The 22,899-nt window shown below is 45.3% G+C and overlaps 1 protein-coding gene across 1 annotated transcript; it reads right to left on the bottom strand.

Annotated features, from left to right (window-relative positions):
- Nucleotides 1–598: 598 nt before the first annotated feature.
- B3GNT9 (UDP-GlcNAc:betaGal beta-1,3-N-acetylglucosaminyltransferase 9) lies at nt 599–21,167 on the bottom strand. The gene is made up of 2 exons (XM_075325813.1): nt 20,800–21,167; nt 599–4,697 (listed from the first exon to the last, which is right to left on the bottom strand). The coding sequence occupies exon 2, from the start codon at nt 4,635–4,637 to the stop codon at nt 3,381–3,383; it is 1,257 nt and encodes a 418-aa protein (XP_075181928.1). The 5' UTR covers nt 4,638–4,697; nt 20,800–21,167; the 3' UTR covers nt 599–3,380.
- Nucleotides 21,168–22,899: the final 1,732 nt, after the last annotated feature.

The raw sequence follows: 22,899 nt of genomic DNA on the forward strand, positions 1-22,899 counted from the left end.
AGATCCGTCCAATGACGCCATAGACCTGCCTACGATGACGCCCACCAATCAGCTCCTGGGCTAACACATTGTTCAGCCCACTGACCAATGGACATATCCAAGTATGCCCCCTGTAGGGCTGACCATGCCCCTTTTCCTAGTTTTTTATAAAGGCATGTTCTTGAATAAATCTCTCAGTTTTGGGCCGACCTCCATTGAGGAAAGATGAACATCCGACTGGGTGTCTGATCTCATTTTTCAAGCATGCACTCGATCCACACCAATTAGAATCAGGCAGTAGGCAACATGAGTGAACCCTGGTTAAGTACTCACCCTAACACAGGGACCCAATGGGTCTCTGCACTGGAATGCATTTCAGCTGGATGTGTAGCCTCAGATGCGCATCTAGCTGAAGCTGGGGCCGGTGGGCCCCCTGCAACCCTACGACCGCGATCGTTCTGCCCCTGTCTTTGATGAATTCAGAGATTTTCCACCTACCTTCTTTTACTAAAGATTTTTTCAGCACCTGTTCCAATATGGGATTTGATCCCTGGGAGGGGAAGTTTAGCTGCAACTACCTGCTCCAAAACTATATGAAGGTGGTTACGGGAGTTGTGCATCCTTCTATAGGTCAATAGTGACTGTAAAAATGCTACAAAAAATAAGACAACTTGTGAAGCAGAAGAAAAAACATGTTTCAGTGCATTTATTTTACTGTTCAATGAGACACAAATCCATTATTGAAATTGTTGCGATATATTATGAAGCCTGTGTGTTAAGGGGGCTTTACACGCTGCGACATCGCTAATGCGGAGTCGTTGGTGTCACGGAATTTGTGACGCACATCCGGCCGCATTAGCGATGCCGTTGCATGTGACACCGATGAGCGATTTTGCATCGTTGCAAAAACGTGCAAAATCGCTCATCGGTGACATGGGGGTCCATTCTCGATTATCGTTACTGCAGCAGCAACGATGTAGTTCATCGCTCCTGCGGCAGCACACATCGGTATGTGTGACGCCGCAGGAACGAGGAAGCTCTCCTTACCTGCCTCCCGGCCGCTATGCGGAAGGAAGGAGGTGGGCGGGATGTTACGTCCTGCTCATCTCCACCCCTCCGCTGCTATTGGGCGGCCGCTCAGTGACGTCGCTGTGACGCCGCACGGACCGCCCCGTTAGAAAGGAGGCGGTTCGCCGGTCACAGCGACGTCGCCGGGCAGGTAAGTATGTGTGACGGGTCTGGGGGATGTTGTGCGGCACGGGCAGCGATTTGCCCGTGTCGCGCAACAGATGGGGGCGGCTACCCACACTAGCGATATCGGGATCGATATCGCAGTGTGTAAAGTAGCCTTAAGGCTCGAGCTACACCAAGCCTTTTTTCTTTTCTTTCATAGATTCATCAAAACCTTAACATTTATTTCAATGTACTTTTAGAGGAAATCCCTTTTGCTATTCCTATAGACAGCAACTTTTTTTCTAATGTGGAGACTAAAGGGGGTGTTACACGCAGCGATATCTCTGGTGAAAGCCCCCGCCCCTCGTCGTTTGTGCGTCACGGCAAATCGCTGCCCGTGGCGCACAACATCGTTAGGACCCGTCACACGGACTTACCTTCCCTGCGACGTCGCTATGGCCAGCAAACCGCCTCCTTTCTAAGGGGGCGGATCGTGCGGCGTCACAGCGACGTCATACGGCAGTCGTCCGATAGCGGAGGGGTGGAGATGAGCGGGCGGAATATCCCACCCACCTCCTTCCTTCCTCATTCCCGGTGGACGCAGGTAAGGAGATGTTCATCGTTCTTGCAGTGTCACACATAGCGATGTGTGATGCCGCAGGAACGACGAACAACCAGCGGCATGCACCACCAACGATATTATGAAAAGGAGCGACGTGTCAACGATCAACGATTTTTGCCTCTTTTGCGATCGTTGATCGTCGCTCCTAGCTGTCACACGCTGCGATGTCGCTACCGGCGCCGGATGTGCGTCACTAACAACGTGACCCCCGACGATATATCGTTAGCGATGTCGCAGCGTGTAAAGCACCCTTTAGTCCTCGACTATGCTTAGATGATATTATGATACAGTTTTTGGAACAAGTAAAAAAAAAAGTTTTCAAGTGGAAACGACTTCCCAAAACCTACTTTTTTTTTTGCATGAAGTTTTTCTTTTTCTAAAATTTTTACTGATTCAGTTTTGAAGTTTTTGAAGTGCATTTTTTCTTTGCAGTCTTTTGATTGAACATTGCCAGATTTTGAGCAAATTCCATTAAGAGCTGCATCAAAAAAAAGAAATGCACATATCTGCGAAACAAAACACTCAAAAAACGTCTCATATGAACAGCAAAGTGGCTAAAAAGCTGAAATAAGTAGGACATTTTTCAAGCATTTTTTAGAGCAGATCTGCTCAACAAAAAAATCTTCTGAAATAAATTCTGTGTGCACATAGTCTTAACGTACCTATGCAGAATGCAAACAAGTGTTGGTAATTGCCATACATCAAAGATCTGCACACAAACCCCCCCCCCATGATTTTATCATTAATTGCTGCAAGATCCAATGAGGCACAGGTTTTTCATGTGTTTTGGACCCCCTTCACACTAGTGTTCACCGCGTGCTATCAGTGATAGCACACGGAGATCAGGAACTTTTTTATTCACCTGTCTCCAGTGCTGCTGCCTCCGGCACTACTGCTGCTTCTGGATCTGCGGTGTAGTGAATATTCATGAGCATAATGAGCGGGCGTGACCGCAGCGCCGAAGACAGCAGCGCTGGAGACAGATGAGTATAGAAAATAATTTTATTTCAAAAACACATGTTTTCTCCAGTATGTGTCACACTGATGTCGCACGGATTAAATCAGTATGTGGTCCATGGGACGTCAGTGTTGACGGAGAAAAACGGACTTGTTTCTGGGTGGAACACACGGACACACATCCATGAGAAAACATGGATGTGTGCACAGGCCTATTGATTTTAATGGGTCTCCGCGTGTCCATGTCTGCAGTACGTATGAAAACAGACGTCATACGTACCGGAATCACCGACATTTGAAGGGGGCCTTACTTGTATTTGCTGCAAAACCACTGTACACCCCATTTACTTTTTGCAACATGGTTCTCATTTGCATGGGAATTACCGTGGTTCATCATTCTGTCTATAGGTCCTCATAAAGCTGTAGTAATTGTGTGTGATTATAGATACCTGTTTTTAAAACTAAAAAGTCTTTATTTTTACCCCGGTTCCTTGAGGGCTGAGCTACACTGACATTAAGTGCTATTGAATGATTTTTTTTTTAGATGTTTGCAGTCCAAAAATCGCCCAATAGACCTTGGATGATTTTTGGACAAACACTCATTCACTGTTCCCACTACCGCATACCCATGGTAAACCCAAGAAGATCCTTAACTTTTTCTATATTTCTGCTTTGTCTGGTTACTACTTTTTGTAGTTGATAGTTTTGCCTTCTTTTTTTTCCAATGGAAAGGTTTTTTAATCCTCTGCCTTTGAGAACACGGTGGTTGTTGGCTATGAAGAAGGTTCCACATCAGCCATATCTCTGCCGCCTTCAGGCTGTGCACCACCATTAAATCCCGGTAGAAGCAAGGATCAAAGGTCTGCAAATGGGGAGCAGCGGAGGGTTTCGTAATCCCGAATGTTTTAAACCCAGCATGAAGCACTGGTGTGAGGTTAATCCTTTGCAAGCACATGCCCAGAAACACATCATCTATCGGGAAAAGCTCCACTTCATTGCAGGACTTGGCCAGTTTTTTCATGGTGACACCTGACATTAAGAATCCTCCTCCACCAGCGTACGCCGGATACATTCCTAGCCCATACATTGTCTCGGGTATGTAGTATTTGCTTTTCTTCGATCGTATTGGTTTGGCATTGTTGATAATGTCCCCAACAAACAAGTCCGCGGCGGGGTCCTGAGACTGCAGGAAATTAATAAGATTCTCCACGTTGACAAACACGTCGGCGTCGCCTTTGAAGATAAATTTGACGTTGTTGCAATGCTCCTCTGCCCAGCTAAGGAAGTGGATTTCTTTCAAGGTTAAATTGAAGAAAGTATCAAGAAAATTCCATAGTAAAATATCTTTGTAGTAATGACTTTCCTGCTGCAGAAGAGATTCCCACATAGACACGGCCGTTTTATTCCTCGGGATCCCCAATAGGAAGACTCTTCGTACCCGTGCTCCATTGATGACCCCTTCTCTTCCCCAAGTCTTGCGAACACTTTCACGTCTGTCAAAATCTTCCACAATGGATTTCACAGCGATAAGAAGGAAAGAGTCTCCTGGGGACTTGTTGCATTTATTTGGCTGATTGATCAGCAGGGTGAAGTTGCGGTAATCTTTGTTCTTAAGATACTGCTGAAAGTCAAATGGTGGCACCGTGACCACAGAAGACGTGGAAGGTTTTACCTCTTCACTGGCCTCCTGGGCATTGTAAACATCTGAGATTAGTTTGGCTTTACTAGGATTCTCCTGAGACTCCAAGAAGGTCTTCGGCTTTACAGTCTTTGGTGAGACCTTTGGGTTCTTTGGCTTGGCGGGAGATGTTCTTTGTATTGGCCTCAACAAAGCGTAAAGTAACGTACAAAGGACAGTCAGCAGAAATAAGGTGCAGAAGACATCTCCCTTCAGTCGAACTCTCATCGTTGTCTCACCATCAAACCGTATTAGTTTCTCAGGTCAAGAAAAGTCATGTAAACCCATCTGGAAGAAAAGAAAAAAATATATTATATGGAGGATGATGGCTATGGACATGCAAAGCATTCTGTCTACAGATGTCCCACACATGGAGGGAACACGACTATATATTTTTTTGCCAGCAGAGATCATTCGGTGATCTGGTATGGCTGTTACATTGATGATCTAATTAAGATTTGGGGTACGGAAGTGATCGCTATACCAGACTTTGTAATATGAATGACAACATGCGTAATCTTAGTTTTAGCCATGAGGTCCAGGAGGAAAGAATAGTGTTTTTAGACTTTTATATTCACATCTGATTAAATGTACAATTAACATTACAAACACTACTTTTTGAAAGCCCATTGTTCATTGGTGGTCTGGTATGGCCGTTATATTGACGATCTAATTATGATTTGGAGCACAGACGTGATCGCCATGCCAGAATTCAATAGCTATAGTAATGACAACATGCTTAAACTTAGGTTTCCAAGAGAACAGAATAGTGTTTGAAGACTTTTACATTCACATCTGCCAAAATGTCCAATTATCATAACTAACACTACTTTTTGAAAACCCATAGCTAGGAATATTCTACTCCATGCACGATGTTGTCAACCCAAACATATGAGGATGGTGATACCAATAGGAAAATTGACACAAGCATGGAAAAGCTGTTTGTATAGTTCGTCATCATTCTATTACGTATCACTCAAATTGGTCCGCTCATTCGGATAAATGGACAAAATGGAGCATCATTACTTACTGTGAGATGGAAACAGTAGGTATCAAAATATGACACATTCCATCACTGAGAACTCCTCACTTGTTTTCAGTACACCATATCGCGAAATTACGGTAATATTTTTTGCACTATTTATCAATGTTACGAAGTATTGAGGAAATTCATAGAAATTGAGTAGAGATGACTCCCATTATGGTACCTAATATAATATATATATATATATATTTTTTTTTTTTTTTTGTTATGTAAAAGAAGGGAAGCTAGGCTGGATGCTTGAAATCAGGGGTGGGGAACCTTTTTTCTGCCGGGGGCTATTTGAAAATTTCTACCAACTTTCCGAAAAAAATATCAGCTTGAAATTTATCCTAGTATATTTGGTCAAACAATTAACTCACCCCAACACCCCTACTGTGGTGGTCGGAGCATCGTCTGTTTGGTGCGGCTGTGATGTTCGGTGATATTAATCATGTTGCTTCTCACAACTGATTTTCCAGGTTTGTCTCGGTCTGGACCGCAGGCAACAGATTGGCAAATCATATACATCACATCACATAGGAGACGCGGGGGCACATACATTACAGGAGGGGCTGGGGCACAGACATCACAGGAGATGCTGGGGCATATACATTACACGAGACACTGGGGCACATAAATTACTAGATATGCTGGGGTATATGCATCACAGCAGCGGCTGGGGCTCGGACATCATTGAGGTGGGGGCACAGATAGTACTGCCGGGCACAGTCAGCACTGGCAGCAGCACGAACACCACTGGGTGGCACGGACAGCACTAGAGGGGCACAGACAGTACTGGGGGAGCATAGACCTCACCAAGGGGGCAAGCACAGCACTTGGGTGGATGGCACACAGCACTGGGGGTGGGCACACAGAACTGGTAGGCGTACACAGTGCTAGGTGGGTACACAGCACTGGGTGGAGGGCTCACAACACTGGGTGGAGGCAGGAGTCACACAGTACCGGGAGGCATGTACAGCACTGAGGCCGGTAAACCTGCTACTCCTTTTCTTGTGTGAGACTGGAGCACATCTCACTCTTACCCCGCCCTTAGAGTATGTCCTCAGCTCGCTGGGACAGGCCAGTGTACTGGAGACCTAATGGTATGCTGCGCACACAGCGAATGATGCGTACGTGTCCTTGTATCAAACATTGTGATCTAAAGGCCGCGGCTGCCGCCTGAGCACTGCAGTCCCCGGGATTGTGGGGCCGCATAAAAAGTAATCGCGGGCCGCAAATGGCCTACAGGCTGGAGGTTTCCCACCCCTGAGCTAGGAGTTAGTTTCTCATGATAAACAATAGCAAATAGTTCAATTGTAGAGTTTAGTTGATTCTGTGTGATTACCGGCTCATAGTGATGTAAACTATAATTTTGGTTCAGAAGAGTTTACTTTTTATGCTCATGTATGATATTACAAGTTGGCCGCATCCCCCACAACCTTAAAGCAAACCTGTCAATCAAAATTTGCAACACTTTTTTTTATCCTTTATCCTTCGCAATGGAGATTATTTGGAAAACCAAAGAGTTACCCAGTGATGCCCCCTAGCTGCTAACAATTCAGAAGGAAATCAAGGATATATTTTGTTTTTTTGTTGTTTTTCAGTTATAAATTAATTTTTTCTCGCTCTTGATATCGAAACAAGATGGGACAAAACTCAAGAAGCCACCAGTATAGCAGTGTATAGTCTTTTATATATTTTATACTCATTAAATAAGTTTTAAGATGTTGAAAAATTCTAATAAAAAAACTTAAAAATAATAAGTTTTAAGAAATAATAAAACTTGATTGGTCTCTAAAGGGTGAATGTCTTATTTGACGGTTCTGGCTGAAACAGCTGGGAAGTCTCTCTGGAAGCCGGCCCGGTTATGGAAAGTTGACTTTCTAAGACCTCTAAGAACCTATTGCCAAAAACACAGATTTTGGCAAAGAAAATCTAATTTTCCAATGTTTAATATTTTTCTACAGTTATAAAATTCACAGGTTTCTGGAAAAAATAAATAAATACAGTTTTGGGGGCACAATTCATGGAACGTCAGAGTATTCCATGGTCAATGGAATATGATCTATGTAGAATATAAATTTACAGAAGTACAATGAACACTTATTTTCCAGGTTTCAGGGGATTAAAAACCAAAGTGTGAACTTTATGAATGTCTGAGAGCAGGAAGACATGGAGTCTGCCAATCCCCGCTTGTGTCTCCTGTAACCTGGATATGTATTACGATTGTCATTTCAGACTTGTCTCCTATGCCCAATAGACCTTTTCTATTGGATTTGGGGGGGGGGGGGGGGAAATCACTATAAAAACTGCATGACTGTTTTATGAAGAATTTGGTTATGGAGAAGATTACAATTCTGTGTGACTTTATTTTTTCTCCTGTCAGATGTTTCTCTCATGGGAGTGTCCCTCTCAGTAATACAGGCTGGATGTGAAATCTATGTCCTTCCAGGCTACTGCTGAATTTACTAGCCCTCGTGTATCAATATATTGTCACGGGTGACAGTAACCCTGTCTGTGGCGGCAGAATGTTGCTGTGTTTGGCTGCACAAACTGCTCCTTGATATTCCATACCTTTTTCTGTAGTGTGAATGGAGTTCTATGTATTTTCTCTGTCAGAGTTAACTCTTTCCCTTTTAGGACCCTGCGGATATTTTTACCTTTCAGCTGCTGATCATTATCCCCTCCCTGTGTCTTTATACAGTGTGTCCACCCATATCCTGTCCACCGCCATTAACTTGAGAACGGCGGCAGCTATAGGCATAGAAGTGGTGTCTAGGTATAGTAAAGTAGACATGCGCTATGCAATGAAACCACCTATAGCGCCACCTGGTGGAAAACAACAGAGTTAGCATTTTTATCTCGAAAACGGAACGAGATAGAGAAAAAAAGTGAACTACAAAGTTGTAGGGCATCATCAATTCAATACGAATCGACACCTTGCATACAGAAATGCTATGATATGAAACCCATGACCCCCCCAAAACATTGAATGCTGGTCACGCATATGGCGCTCATTTAACTTTGATGCTCAAAGTGCCCCCCGTCAGCTGCAATGCACATCTGGACTATGGACAGCATACTGTATCTTGCTGCACGTTGTGCAATATGGTAGATGACACGTTTGCACAAGCATCTGTGATACGTTGTCGTAGGTCCTGCAATGTTGGTGGAGGGGTCGCATACACCTGCTGTTTGATGTGACCTCACAGAAAGAAGTCCAATGGGGTCAGGTCAGGTGACCGGAGGCCACTCCACACAGCCACCATACCCAATGACTTGTAGGAAGGTCTCCATGAGGTATCGCTTCACGTCCGCAGCCTTGTGAGTTTTACACATTCTAATCATAGCATTTCTGTATGCAAGGTGTCGATTCGTATTGAATTGATGATGCCCTACAACTTTGTAATTCACTTTTTTTCTCTCTCGTTCCGTTTGAGATAAAAATGCCAACTCCATTGTTTTCCCACCAGGTGGCGCTATAGGTGGTTTCATTGCGTAGCGCATGGCTACTTTACTATACCTAGACACCATTTCTATGCCTATAACTGCCGCCGTTCTCAAGTTAATGGCAGTGGACAGGATATGGGAGGATACACTATATACCTGCATTATTCCTTAGTTGGTTGCTGGTGATAGTTTTCTATACGTTCCAGATTGCAAGCGGTTGGCTTGTAATCTTCAGGAAACACATTGTTCTGTGTTGCTGTCATTCTTCCAATCATCTTGCAAATAAGTTGTTTGTTGCCTTCCCCTGTTTGTTTTCCCTATGTGTACTTTAGGACTTAGTGGGGTTGACTAGTACTCATCCTGTCCAGTGATTACCTAGGGCCCAGTTCAGGGTCAGTCAAGGCCTAGGTATCCTGCTCGGCGCATAGGTGCGGAACCTATCGAGGGACGTCAGAGGAGCCAGGGGCCAGTGGAAGGTATAATCAGGGGTGACCATCTCCCCCTTACCTAGACACAAGGTTCCCCCACCCTTTTCGCCGTTCGCTCAGCATTTCCCCATATCTAGTGTGACACATATCTTCATTAACTTCCGATTTAAATATATTATTTAATTTAGGAGGCAAATGAACAAAAAATAATTTTATATGCAGGTACATACATTTTTTGTGGACATTTAACATCCATTATGGAAAAATTTTTTTCGATAAGGAGCAGTATTCTCATTATAGAAAGTTTTTACTGCAAATATAACCTCTTTGCATTATATTATGGATATATTGTACAGAGATACTTTGCAAAAGGCTTCTCATATATGAACACGACAAGTGCAACAAAACCTACACCCAATTTGCATTGTACTGTCACGGGCAGAGGAGAGAGACTATACTGGCAGTATAGAACAACACACAGGAATGGGGAAGGAATGTCCTATCTCTTTGGAAAGGGGGAAATGGTGACCCCTGACTACAACCTGCAGCTCACCCTCACTGCCCTCACTGACCCTGTACAGGTTCCACACCTGTCGCCAAGCTGGATACCTGGAGCCCTGTCTTTCCATGGCAAATGGACCCTAAGTAAGGATGGCGGGTATGAGAGCTAGTCAACACCACTAATACCAAAGGAAGACATAAGGAAACAATACAGGGGAAACACGACTGCAATCACCAGAGCCCTGGTAGATAGCAAAAGACAACACGTACCTGAGCTGCAGCAACCACAAAAATCTGGAGCAACAGGAGACGACCACTGCAGACAAAAGCCAGGAGAAAACTATAAACCACACCCAAACCACCCCAGGGTAAGGTTAATAAAGGAAGTCAGAGGATGGCAACTGCTGTGAAGGACTGACAGTTCCTCAGGATCATAGAGTCCGCAGCTGCAGAAACAGAGAACTGTCTGATATGAACACATGCTGCCAATCTATGTGATCTTCTAGCACACGCTGCCATTGGATTGTCAGGCAGCCGTAATACCTCCGTGACAGGCCGTGACACATCATTTTATCACAGCTGAGTTTGAATTTTAAAAATTGGACAGATTAGTTTTGATCCACATAAATACATAAAGTATAAAAAGCCACATACGACTTTATTACAGCCTTAAAAAAATATGTTTACCTTTTGGTGTAATTTTTTTTATGTCACTTAAATGTATGTAACTGTATACATACATGCATGGGAGGAGCACAGCAGCAGCTTATCTGTATAGCATGGGAGGAGCGCAGGGGCAGCTTATCTATAGCATGAGAGAAGCACAAGGGCAGCTTATCTATAGCATGGGAGGAGCGCAGGGGCAGCTTATCTATAGCATGGGAGGAGCACAGGGGCAGCTTATCTATAGTATGGGAGGAGCGCAGGGGCAGCTTATCTGTATTGCATGGGAGGAGCGCAGGGGCAGCTTATCTATAGTAGGGGAGGAGTGGAGGGGCAGTTTATCTGTATAGCATGGGAGGAGTGCAGTGGCAGCTTATCTCTATAGTATTGGAGGAGCGCAGGGGCAGCTTATCTATAGTATGGGAGGAGCGCAGGGGCAGTTTATAGCATAGGAGGAGCCCAGTGGCAGCTTATCTGTATAGCATAGGAGAAGCACAGTGGCAGATTATCTGTATAGCATGGGAGGAGCACAGGGGCAGTTTATCTATATAGCATGGGAGGAGCGCAGGGGCAGCTTATCTGTATAGCATGGGAGGAGCGCAGTGGTAGCTTATCTGTATAGCATGGGAGGAGCACAGGGGCAGCTTATCTATAGCATGGGAGGAGCACAGGGGAAGCTTATCTCTATAGCATGGGAGGAGCACAGGGGCAGCTTATCTATAGCATGGGAGGAGCGCAGGGGAAGCTTATCTATAGCATGGGAGGAGCGCAGGGGCAGCTTATCTATAGCATGGGAGAAGCGCAGGGGCAGCTTATCTATAGCATGGGAGGAGCGCAGGGGAAGCTTATCTATAGCATGGGAGGAGCGCAGGGGAAGCTTATCTATAGCATGGGAGGAGCGCAGGGGCACGTTATCTATAGCATGGGAGGAGCGCAGGGGAAGCTTATCTATAGCATGGGAGGAGCGCAGGGGCAGCTTATCTATAGCATGGGAGAAGCGCAGGGGCAGCTTATCTATAGCATGGGAGGAGCGCAGGGGAAGCTTATCTATAGCATGGGAGGAGCGCAGGGGCACGTTATCTATAGCATGGGAGGAGCGCAGGGGCAGCTTATCTATAGCATGGGAGAAGCGCAGGGGCAGCTTATCTATAGCATGGGAGGAGCGCAGGGGAAGCTTATCTATAGCATGGGAGGAGCGCAGGGGCAGCTTATCTATAGCATGGGAGGAGCGCAGGGGAAGCTTATCTATAGCATGGGAGAAGCGCAGGGGCAGCTTATCTATAGCATGGGAGGAGCGCAGGGGCACGTTATCTATAGCATGGGAGGAGCGCAGGGGAAGCTTATCTATAGCATGGGAGAAGCGCAGGGGCAGCTTATCTATAGCATGGGAGGAGCGCAGGGGCAGCTTATCTATAGCATGGGAGAAGCGCAGGGGCAGCTTATCTATAGCATGGGAGGAGCGCAGGGGAAGCTTATCTATAGCATGGGAGGAGCGCAGGGGAAGCTTATCTATAGCATGGGAGGAGCGCAGGGGCAGCTTATCTATAGCATGGGAGGAGCGCAGGGGAAGCTTATCTATAGCATGGGAGAAGCGCAGGGGCAGCTTATCTATAGCATGGGAGGAGCGCAGGGGAAGCTTATCTATAGCATGGGAGAAGCGCAGGGGCAGCTTATCTATAGCATGGGAGGAGCGCAGGGGAAGCTTATCTATAGCATGGGAGGAGCGCAGGGGAAGCTTATCTATAGCATGGGAGGAGCGCAGGGGCACGTTATCTATAGCATGGGAGGAGCGCAGGGGCAGCTTATCTATAGCATGGGAGGAGCGCAGGGGAAGCTTATCTATAGCATGGGAGAAGCGCAGGGGCAGCTTATCTATAGCATGGGAGGAGCGCAGGGGCAGCTTATCTATAGCATGGGAGAAGCGCAGGGGCAGCTTATCTATAGCATGGGAGGAGCGCAGGGGAAGCTTATCTATAGCATGGGAGGAGCGCAGGGGCAGTTTAACTCCACAGTTAAACAAGTTTAAGTGTAGAGTTTTTGCAAGGAATTTGCAATTTTTCCATTTAAGAACTTGAGACAACCTCTTTAAAGCAGATGTCTGTAACCTATGGTGTTCATGTAAATCTATGTCTCCCAGTTTATTAACAGCTGGAGAGCCGCAGGTTGCAAGCTATACCCCTAAGGAATAAGCCTCTGACTCGGGAGGACTGCTATTTCCTGTTGTCTTTTTTTTATATATATCACATATTTTACTAATAAAAGCAGCATCTGTCGGAGCATATCGTCCTTAAAATAGGTCAAGATTAAAAAAATAAAGAAGTGCACTGGAATATTTGTTGGGGTGAATCAGATATACAGAATAAAGGATGTGGCTGTAGATTATTCTTACTAAATAATATAAAAATAATAACTCAATTACTAAGTATTTTTAACATAGCTCTGTGTACGTATATGCATTCATGACCGAAAGTGTTGGCACCCTTGAAATCGTTCCAGAAAGGGAAGTATTTCTCACAGAAAATTAATGCAATTACACATGTTTATGTTTTTTTCTGTATAATGAAAAACACAAAAAAAAGAGAAAAAAAATCAAATTGGACCTAATTTCACAAAAAAAAACAAAATGAGAGACAAAATTGATGCCACCTTTCCAAAATTGTCGGTAAACTGGTTTGATTCAAGCATGTGATAGCTCATTCAAACTTATCTGTGGCAAATAACAGGTGTGGGCAATATGAAAATCACACTTGAAATCAGATTAAAAGGGGAGAAGTTGACTCGATCTTTGCTTTGTGTGTCCGTGTGTGCCACAGTAAGCATGGAGAACAGAAAGAAGAGAAGAGAACTGACTGAGGACTTGACAACCAAAACTGTTCAAAAATATCAAGAATCTCAAGGTTACAATTTCCTCTCCAGAGATCTTGATGTTCCTTTGTCCACGGTGTGCAACATAATCAGGAAGTTTACAACTCATTACATTGTAGCTAATCTCCCTGGACGAGAATAGCGGAGAAAACCTTATGAAAGGTTGCAATGTAGGATAGACCAGATGGTGGATATACAGCCTCAATCAAGTTCCAAAGAAATTCAAGCTGTCTTGCAGGCTCAGGGGGCATCAGTGTCAGTGAGAACTATTTGTCCACATTTGAATTAAGTGAAATATTATGGAGGAGGCCCAGGAGGACCCCACTGCTGACCCAGAGACATCAAAAAGCTTGACTACAGTTTGCCTAAATGTATGTGAGTAACCAAAATCTTTCTAGGAAAGCGTCTTGTGGAGAGATGAGACCAAGATAGACCTTTTTGGTGAAGCAAGTCATTCTACTGTTTACCGAAAACAGATTGAGGCCTTGAAAGAAAAGAACACAGTACCTACAGTTAAATATGGTGGAGGCTCAAAGATGTTTTGGGGTTGTTTTATTGTCTCTGGCACTGGGGTCCTTGACTGTGTGTAAGATATCATGAAATCTGAAGATTACCAAAGGATTTTGGGTGGCAATGTAGTGCCCAGTGTCAGAAAGCTGGGTTGCGTGCTAGGTTATGGGTCTTCCAGCAGGACAATGACCTCAAGCCTACAAGAAACCCCCAGAAATGGATAGAAACAAAACGCTGGACGGGTCTGAAGTGGTAGCAATGAGTCTGGATCTAAATCCCATTGACACCTGTGGAGAGATCTTAAAATTGCTGTTGGGAGAAGATTAGAGTTGAGCGGATCGGCTATCATCCGGGTCCTACGGATCCGGATCGGGTTGACGCCGAAGTCCGGATCCGATCCGGAATCCGCGGCTATGTAAATCAATGGGGTGTCGGATCCGGGAAGAGAAAGAGAGAGAGAGAGAGAAAGAGAGAGAGAAAAAAAAAACCAACGGATCCGGATCGTGCACCCCGGATCCCGGGTACTGGTCGGACTCGGATCGGAACCTCGAACCGTGCGGGTCCGGATTTTTCAGATCCGGGTCCGCTCAACACTAGAGAAGATGCCTTCAAATATGAGAGATCTGGAGCAGTTTAGTCCAAAATTCCAGGTAAGAGGTGGATGGTTATAGGAAGCAACTGATTGCAGGGTGTGCAACCAAATTTTAAGTTGAGTTGACGTGTCCTACGTCATCCACACAGCTGAGCCAGGCTCGATCCTGCGCAGGTATACTCCGCTCTGCTGCTAATGGCACCACAAAGTCCTGTAAGAGGTATTCGCTGGAAAAGGACAAAGCACGCCAATGACCTGGAATTAAAGTCTGCGTGTAAACATTATAGTACTTTGCCTTCAGCTGGGTAGAGCATGGTGCGCCTGCGCAGATCTGTGCAGTTGATGCTCTGGAGCAAGATTGGTGGTGCTGTGTGGATAACAGAGAACACATCATCCATATACCGCAAGGAAAAAGATGGCAATTGTGGGGATAAATGGAGGCACTGAGTAAGATGAGTGTCAGGGAGGGGGTCAGATCACACTGTATGGGGGGATTATATAAAGTATTTTTTTACATGTAAACAGCTTATTTACAGATGTCGGGTAAAAGAGGTGATAAAGGTGGTGGCTTTATTGGGGAAACCTGGTGAAAAAGGTTATAAATGTGACCTGTATCCTCACCCTGAGTTGTTCTAATATTTCACATTTAACATATTTTACCCCATACTAACCAGGATTTTCTGATTTTGATCTCCAAGGCCCCTATTCAAGACTTGCGCAAAAGTTGCAAATGCTTCGAAAAGTTGCCAAATTGCAAACTCTGTCAGAAACCTCACTCCGGTTAAGGACTGGAGTAAGCGGTGGCAAAAAAATATATAAAGAAATGCGAAATTTGGTAAGCATAGCATTTTGTACATCTGGCTAGGTGTGCAAAGATGTTGAAGGAGAAGCAAAAAGACTTAAAAATAAAAACAACTTAAAAAGTGTCGCAAAATGCACCGAGAATAAGGCGCAAATACTAAAAAAAGGAGGAAATTACTCCAGAAAAGTGGAGAGAAAGCAGCGATCTCTCTTGGAAGCGCGAGAAGGGAGATGTCCCCCGGGAGCAAAATGTTCTACTGGTTGACGAGACACAGACGGAGCCTCCAGGACTTTTTGGTAACTTTCCATATGCCGGGATAGTTGTATTAATACCAGCTTCTTTAAAGGGAACCAAACATCAGGATTTTGGTGTATAAGGTGCAGCCAGTGCAGCACTGGCACTATCAGGCACATTGTGTACATATTATTAGGGTGCAGCTCGGGTGTTTAGGCAGTGAAATCCAACTTTATAAAGTTTGAAAATTCAGGCACTTTTTGATTGACGTGTGCACCTCTGCTGCTAATGTCCGGGCGGGTTATGCACGTGTATCCCCACCCCCCCACCTGCCGCCTGTTCCTCCCTCCCTCTGGCCGTATGTAAATTTCTTATCTTCAGTTACACGGCGTCGGATTTAGCGCCTGCGCATAGCGCTCATCTCCGGCGCCATGTTTCTGAAGCCCACAGTATTATGGTGCATGAGAGGGCAGCGCATGCGCCCTTGCTTCTTCAGATCTGCTGTGATCGCGGGTCACAACAGGACTGGAGAACAGCTGATCTTACCAATTAGCTGTAGCAGACGATATCGTAGCAGATGTCTGCTGCAGCTAATCAGGGTAAGATCAGCTGTGACCCAGTCCTGTTGTGACCGCGCGCGCTCTTGCGGTCACAACAGATCTGAAGAAGGGAGAGCGCATGCGCCGCCCTCTCATGCACTGCCCTCTCATGCGCCGCCCTCTCATGCACCATAATACTGTGGGCTTCAGAAACATGGCGCCGGAGATGAGCGCTATGCGCAGGCGCTAACTCTGACGCCGTGTAACTAAAGATTAGAAATTTACATACAGCCAGAGGGTGGGAGGAACAGGCGGCGGAGACGGGTGGGGGGGCGGGAATCCACGTGCATAACCCGCCCGGACATTAGCAGCGGAGGTGCACACGTCAATCAAAAAGTGCATGAATTTTCAAACTTTATAAAGTTGGATTTTGCTGCCTAAACACCCACACTGCCCACTAATGATATGTACACAATGTGTCTCATAGTGCCAGGACTGCACTGGCTGCACCTTATACATGAAAATCCTGATGTTTGGTTCCCTTTAAAGGAAAATTAATGCTTGAAACCATGGCTAAAACTTTTTATAACTTTCTATAACTTTTTACTGTTATATGCAACTTTATTAGCTGTTTGTATTGTTGCACTGCATATAGAAACTATGCCTGTATATATATATATATATATATATATATATATATATATATATCTCCATATTTACTAATAAGTATCATCAAACCCAGAACCTGTGTGCTGTAATCCGACTGTCATGTCCTCTCCCTTCTGTCTTCTAAATCTGGATGACATACACTTGATTAGCAGAGTTAGGTATGTCTGCGGGATCAGACTGCAAGGTTTGATGTTTGTCGTTTGCAACTATGGACACAAAATAGGAGATTTTTCATCTACACTGTTGATATATTGGTGCAATTAAAAGAGTGAACATAATCTGTCACCAGGTTTTTCCCATCTAATCTGAGAACCCCTGATTCTAGCGATGTGTCACCTACTGAGCTGCTTGCTATAGTTTTGATATAATCACAGTTTTATCAGCAGGAGATTATCACTAGTGGACTAGTAAACCTGGTACCAGGTAGTCCAACTCCGCCCCCAACACTGATTGACAGTTTTCTGCTTATGCAAAGTGTACAAAGAAATCTGCCAATCAGTGGTGTGGTTGGGATTATACAGAGCTCAGAGAGTCCTGTGGTGTCTGGCTATAGAAGATCACAGCATTTGACTGTGCAAACTGCTCTCTTACCTTCTATTATTTCTTTTTGGTTTTCATCCTTTTCCCTTTAGGACCCTGCAGAGTTCCTCACCCTTTCAGCTGTTGTTCATCAGCACTTCCCTTGGTATCTTTATACACCCTCATTCCCCCTTACTCTGTGCTGGTGATAGGTCTAATACCCTTAACAAGTCTTCAGTGCAAGCAGTCGGCTTGCATACATCTGGAGAAATGTTGTCATTGTTGTAGTTCCTCTGTCTGAGTCATCTGGAGATAAGTTATTTGTTTACTTCCTCTCTGTTTTCCCTGTGTCTTCTTTAGAGCTTACTGGGATTGACTAAGTGCTCATCCCTTCTGCTCACTACCTAGGGCCTATTTCAGGGTCAGCAAGGGTCAGGTATCTGGCTCGGCGCATAGGTGCGGAACTTATCTAGGGTGGTGAGGCAAGCCAGGGGCAAGCGGTAGGGATACCTAGGGTCAGGTATCCAGCTCGGTGCATAGGTGTGGAACCTATCTAGGGTGGTGAGGGAAGCAAGGGGCAAGCAGTAGGGATACCTAGGGTCAGGTATCCACCTCGGTGCATAGGTGTGGAACGTATCTAGGGTGGTGAAGGAAGCAAGGGGCAAGCGGTAGGGATACCTAGGGTCAAGTATCCTGTTCGGCGCATAGCTGCGGAACCTATCTATGTTGGTGAAGGGAGCCAGGGGCCAGTGGTAGGCTTTGTCAGGGGTCACCATCTCCCCCTTCCCTAGACACAGGGTTTCCCTTCCCTTTCACCGTTCGCTTGGTACTTCCCGTTACCTAGCGTGACATCAGCATTTTGAGCTCTGTACTTGTACCTAGCATGAGATCAGCATTTTGAGCTCTGCTAGATCTGCAGCAGAAAAAACAGAGATTATATCAAAATGAGAGCAAGCAGCTTAGTAAGTGATACATCACCAGAATCAGGGTCTCAGCCCCTACATCATACAGCAAAATCCTGATGATAGATTCCCTTTAAATTCTATTTTTTTGTTAATTAAAATTTGAACATAAAAAGAATGTTGTCTTTTGAACTCCAGATTTGTTTTCCTTCTTTTTAACTGTAGAAAATGATGCAATTTGTATATAGCCGTCTTTCCGCACTGACATCATGGAGCTAATTTGTGACAACCTTCGCATCTGTGGAGCAGATATTCCTTCACAATCAACATGATACATGATATACAAGATACAAAGCCAAAAAAAAGACTTGAGTGAAGTGGAAATGATTCATCTGCTTAGTGAGTATAATAAGACTAAGCGCGGTTCAGGATTTATGCCGGATTTTTGGCAATGATAGAATTCCCTAACAGAAGGGGACACCGCAGTCAATAAAGCGCCCGAACCTGAAGACTTCACTCTGAATTGTTCCCGTCAATTCTCCTTTAGATGAGAGATACCTCGTACCTGGGGAGGACAAGGCACTGTTTGTTTGTTTTTTTTGGCAAAAATGTACTTAGTGCCTTTTTTTGTCGTTTTTGATATAAGGGAAAGATCTAACAATTCTTCAGAGCATTTGATCTTTCAAAAGTTTTGCCAAGTTTTTCTGGCTTGTATAAAGTTTGAGAGATGAAATGTAGAGCAAAAGTTAAAGCGCTTCATCTGGGGGTGCGGTTTTAAAGGGAACCTGTCATGTTAAAAAAATATTATCTCTGATCTGTAGGAAGGATGGTACAGAACAGGAAAGGATGATCAGAGTTATAGACCTTTTAGTGGGAAAAGTTTCATTGATCGTAGGGGCAGAAAAATTAAAATGGCCCCTGATGAACCCCAGTGACTTGTAATGGGGTCCATTTTTCTTAAAGGGGTATTTTTAAGTTTGAAAGTTGGATAGGGGATAACTTTCTGATTTCTGGGGTCTGACTGCTGGGACCCCACTGATATCAAGAATTGGGGCTCTGAAGGTCGATCATGTGCACTACTGCTCCATTCATTCCAATGGGAGTGGTGGAGACAGAGCTCAGCAATCTCTGGTGCTCTCATTGGACCTCCGCTCCATTCATTCCAATGGGAGTGGTGGAGAAAGAGCTCAGCAATCTCAGACACTCTCATTGGACCTCAGCTCTATTCATTCCAATGGGAGTGGTGGAGAAAGAGCTCAGCAATCTCAGACACTCTCATTGGATCGCTGCTCCATTCATTCCAATGGGAATGGTGGAGACAGAGCTCAGCAATCTTTGTCGCTCTTATTGGATCTTGCTCCATTCATTCCAATGGGATTGGATCTCACTCCATTCATTAAATGGGAGAGGTGGAGACAGAGCTCAGCAATCTCCGGTGCTCTCATTGGACCTTGCTCTATTCATTCCAATGGGAGTGGTGGAGACAGAGCTCAGCCATCTCCGGTGCTGTCATTGGACCGCCTCTCCATTCATTCCAATGGTAGTGGTGGAGACGGAGCTCAGCAATCTCTGGTGCTCTCACTAGACCTTGCTCTATTCATTCCAATGGGAGTGGTGGACACAGAGCTCAGCAATCTCCATTGCTCTCATTGGACCTCCGCTCCATTAATTCCAATGGGAGTGGTGGAGACAGAGCTCAGCAATCTCTGGTACTGTCATTGGACCTCCGCTCCATTCATTCCAATGGGATTGGTGGAGACAGAGCTCAGCAATCTCCGGCGCTCTCATTGGACCTCCGCTACATTCATTCCAATGGGACTGGTGGAGACAGAACTCAGCTGTCTCCGGTGCTCTCATTGGACCTCTGCTCCTTTCATTCCAATGGGAGTGGTGGAGACGGAGATCAGCAGTCTTTGTCGCTCTTATTGGATCTCACTCCATTCATTCCAATGGGAGAGGTGGAGACAGAGCTCAGCAATCTCCAGTGCTTTCATTGGAATGAACGGAGCTCCGTTCCATTCAGCCGGCCCTGTTTGGAGATCGTTGGGGGGCCTTAGCTGCTGGACCCCAACGATTAAAAACTTATGGGATAGGGGTTGACATTCAAACTTGAGAATACCCCTTGAAATGCAATATATAACCAGTGCCAATGAGGGTTCTAGAATTAGAAGCGCAGTAAAGATCTTGGGAAGGGTCCCCTTTGCCATCATACATGGTCAGGTTTGGACCGGCCCACCGGAGAGTGGGTAAATTCCCTGGTGGGCCCCTCTGAACAATTGTTGATGAGCAATTTTAATACACTTGATTCATTTACAAATAATCATTCTTTATACAAACTATATTGCTTAAAATTAAATAGACGCATAAGTAAATTTGTTTACAAGGGTAAGATTATTGTTACATGTAGCTGCACAGCGGACCCTTACCACCCCGGTCCGATACTGTATTAACTCTTTATTTTTTAATTATTGATGCCGATAATACCCTGAATTAGTGTTAGTAAGTGGCATAATGTACACCATGACTTACCAGGGAGGGGTAGTTTACTTTTTGCACCTATGGGAAGAATTATAGTGTGAACTCGGTCTTAGGAACTTCAGACTTTACTGACGTATTTGATGTTTGATATTTGATGTTGATGAGGACATATTTCCTCCCTATAGTTTTACCCGCCATCGGATATAGAACTTACCTTCTCACATTTCCCGGATCTTCTGCCAGAAGCTTCATGGACAATTAATACATCCCCAGGCGCTGAATCTTTATCCGTCCTGCACGAGGTTTAGTCTGTGATGTGGCAGAAAGAAGTTCTGTGCACTTTTTTATAGAGAGAAGAAAACTCAGGGTCTGCCGCCGCCGCCGCCCGCTGCCAGATCCCCCACAATGGGTCTGATTATCTGCCAGGCTGGACATGTCAGGGGAGGGGGGTGATGGGGAGGAGATGGGCACTTATGGTGGCAGATGTCCCATTGCTGCTCCATGCAGGACCCTTCTCGGGCTTTTGTTTCCTTTGTGTGAAGCCGTTTTCTCTGCGTTGCCAAATAAGCACATCTGGATTTCCTTCAATCTGTACATTCCGTAAAGCCTCTCCTCCGGAATAAGAGCCGAGGCTGAGCCAGACGGCCAGGGGCAGGACCGGACTTGCAGCCATGTGAGCTGACACTTTACATTTCTCCTATGAGTAGTGGCAGAATACATGACGCGAATTTCTATAGCTATAGGGGGTGCAGACGTAGCATTAGCGTCCTGACATGGGTGCCCATAGACGCCTAAGGTCCCTCTGCCACATAGGACACCAGCAGGGGCATAAACACAATAAGTGCAGGGGCTAAGGGGCCCAAAATCCCCTTGACCTATATAAAAAGACCAAGCTTAGCAAAAATTGGGGGCCCCATTGGAACTTTTGCATTGGGGCCCAGGAGCTTTAAAGGGAACCTGTCACCAGATTTGCCCCTATAAGCTGTGGCCACCACCAGTTTGCCTTTATATACAGCATTCCAGAATACTGTATATAAGAGGCCAGGCTGCTGTGTAGAACGTAAATAACACCTTTATTATATGCACCCGGGGGCGATCAGTTCCAATAGGCGTCACTGGTCTCGGGTCTCGCACCTCCTTCATCTTGTGCAGTCGCCGTCCTCCTTCCCTGCTCCGTGTGGATGACGTGTCCTAAGTCATCCTCACAGAGGCCTCAATGGCGGTCCTGCGCATGTGCACTTTGATTGGGGCAGATCAAAGTATTGTAGTGCGCATGCGCGGGCAGTCTTTGACCTTTTCTTGAGGCTGTGTATTACAGTACTTTGCTGTGGTCTCAGCAGAGCAGAGAGAAGTGCGCATGCACGGGCAGTCTTTGACCTTTCCTTTCTCCTGCGCATGTGCACTTCTCTCTGCCCTGCTGAGACCAGAGCAAAGTACTATGATGCGCAGGCGCGAGGAAAGGTCAAACACTGCCCGTGTATGCGCACTATAATACTTTGATCTGCCCTCAGTGGGACAGATCAAAGTGCTCATGCGCAGAAGCGCCTTTGAGGTCTCTAAGTGGATGCTGTAGAACACGTCATCCATACGGAGCTGAGAAGGAAGATGGCAATGGATGGAAGAGAGGAGGCGCCGGACCTGAGAGCAGCGATGCCCATCGGACCCAACCGCCACCTAGGTGAGAATAATAAAGGTCTTTTTTATGTTATACACAGCGGCCTGGGTTCTTATATACAGTATTCTAGAATGCTGTATATAAGGGGTGACTGGTGGGGGCTGCAGCTTATAAGTGAAAACCTGGTGACAGGTTCCCTTTAAGTTATGCCACTGAACACCAGGATTATAAATGGCACCTGATAGGGAATAACCATATTAAAAATTGTGCATTGGGATGTGGCACTTTAAGGGTTATTCCAGAAATTTAATTTTATCCCCTATCCATGGGATGGGGATAACTAACCGATTTCTGGGAGTCTGACTGCTGGGATCCCAAGACAACCCGAAAACGGGGCTATCTGAAGCTACCATGTTGAACACAGCGGTTGTTGAGCATGAGCGCCTCTGCTCCATCCAACTCCCAGGTTATAGATCCCCGTTCTCAGGATCACAGGAGTTCCCAGCAGTCAGACCCTCAGAGATCAGTTAGTTATCCCCCATATGAAGAATAGGGAATACCTTAGTATTTTGGAAATAATCCTTTAAAGCGCATCTGTCAGTGGATCAACCATTTTAAGCCATCTGTAGATTACAGGAAGTTGAATAAAATGACACCTTGATTCTGCAATCCGATGTCCTATTCCCAGGGAATCCACAT

Source organism: Anomaloglossus baeobatrachus, chromosome 10 (assembly GCF_048569485.1).
Source record: "Anomaloglossus baeobatrachus isolate aAnoBae1 chromosome 10, aAnoBae1.hap1, whole genome shotgun sequence".
In the NCBI taxonomy this organism is placed as follows: Eukaryota; Metazoa; Chordata; class Amphibia; order Anura; family Aromobatidae; genus Anomaloglossus; species Anomaloglossus baeobatrachus.

Bases quoted from the DNA above. Each gene is read 5' to 3' on its own strand.
- B3GNT9 (XM_075325813.1), bottom strand. From the start codon at position 4,637: ATGAGAGTTCGACTGAAGGGAGATGTCTTCTGCACCTTATTTCTGCTG.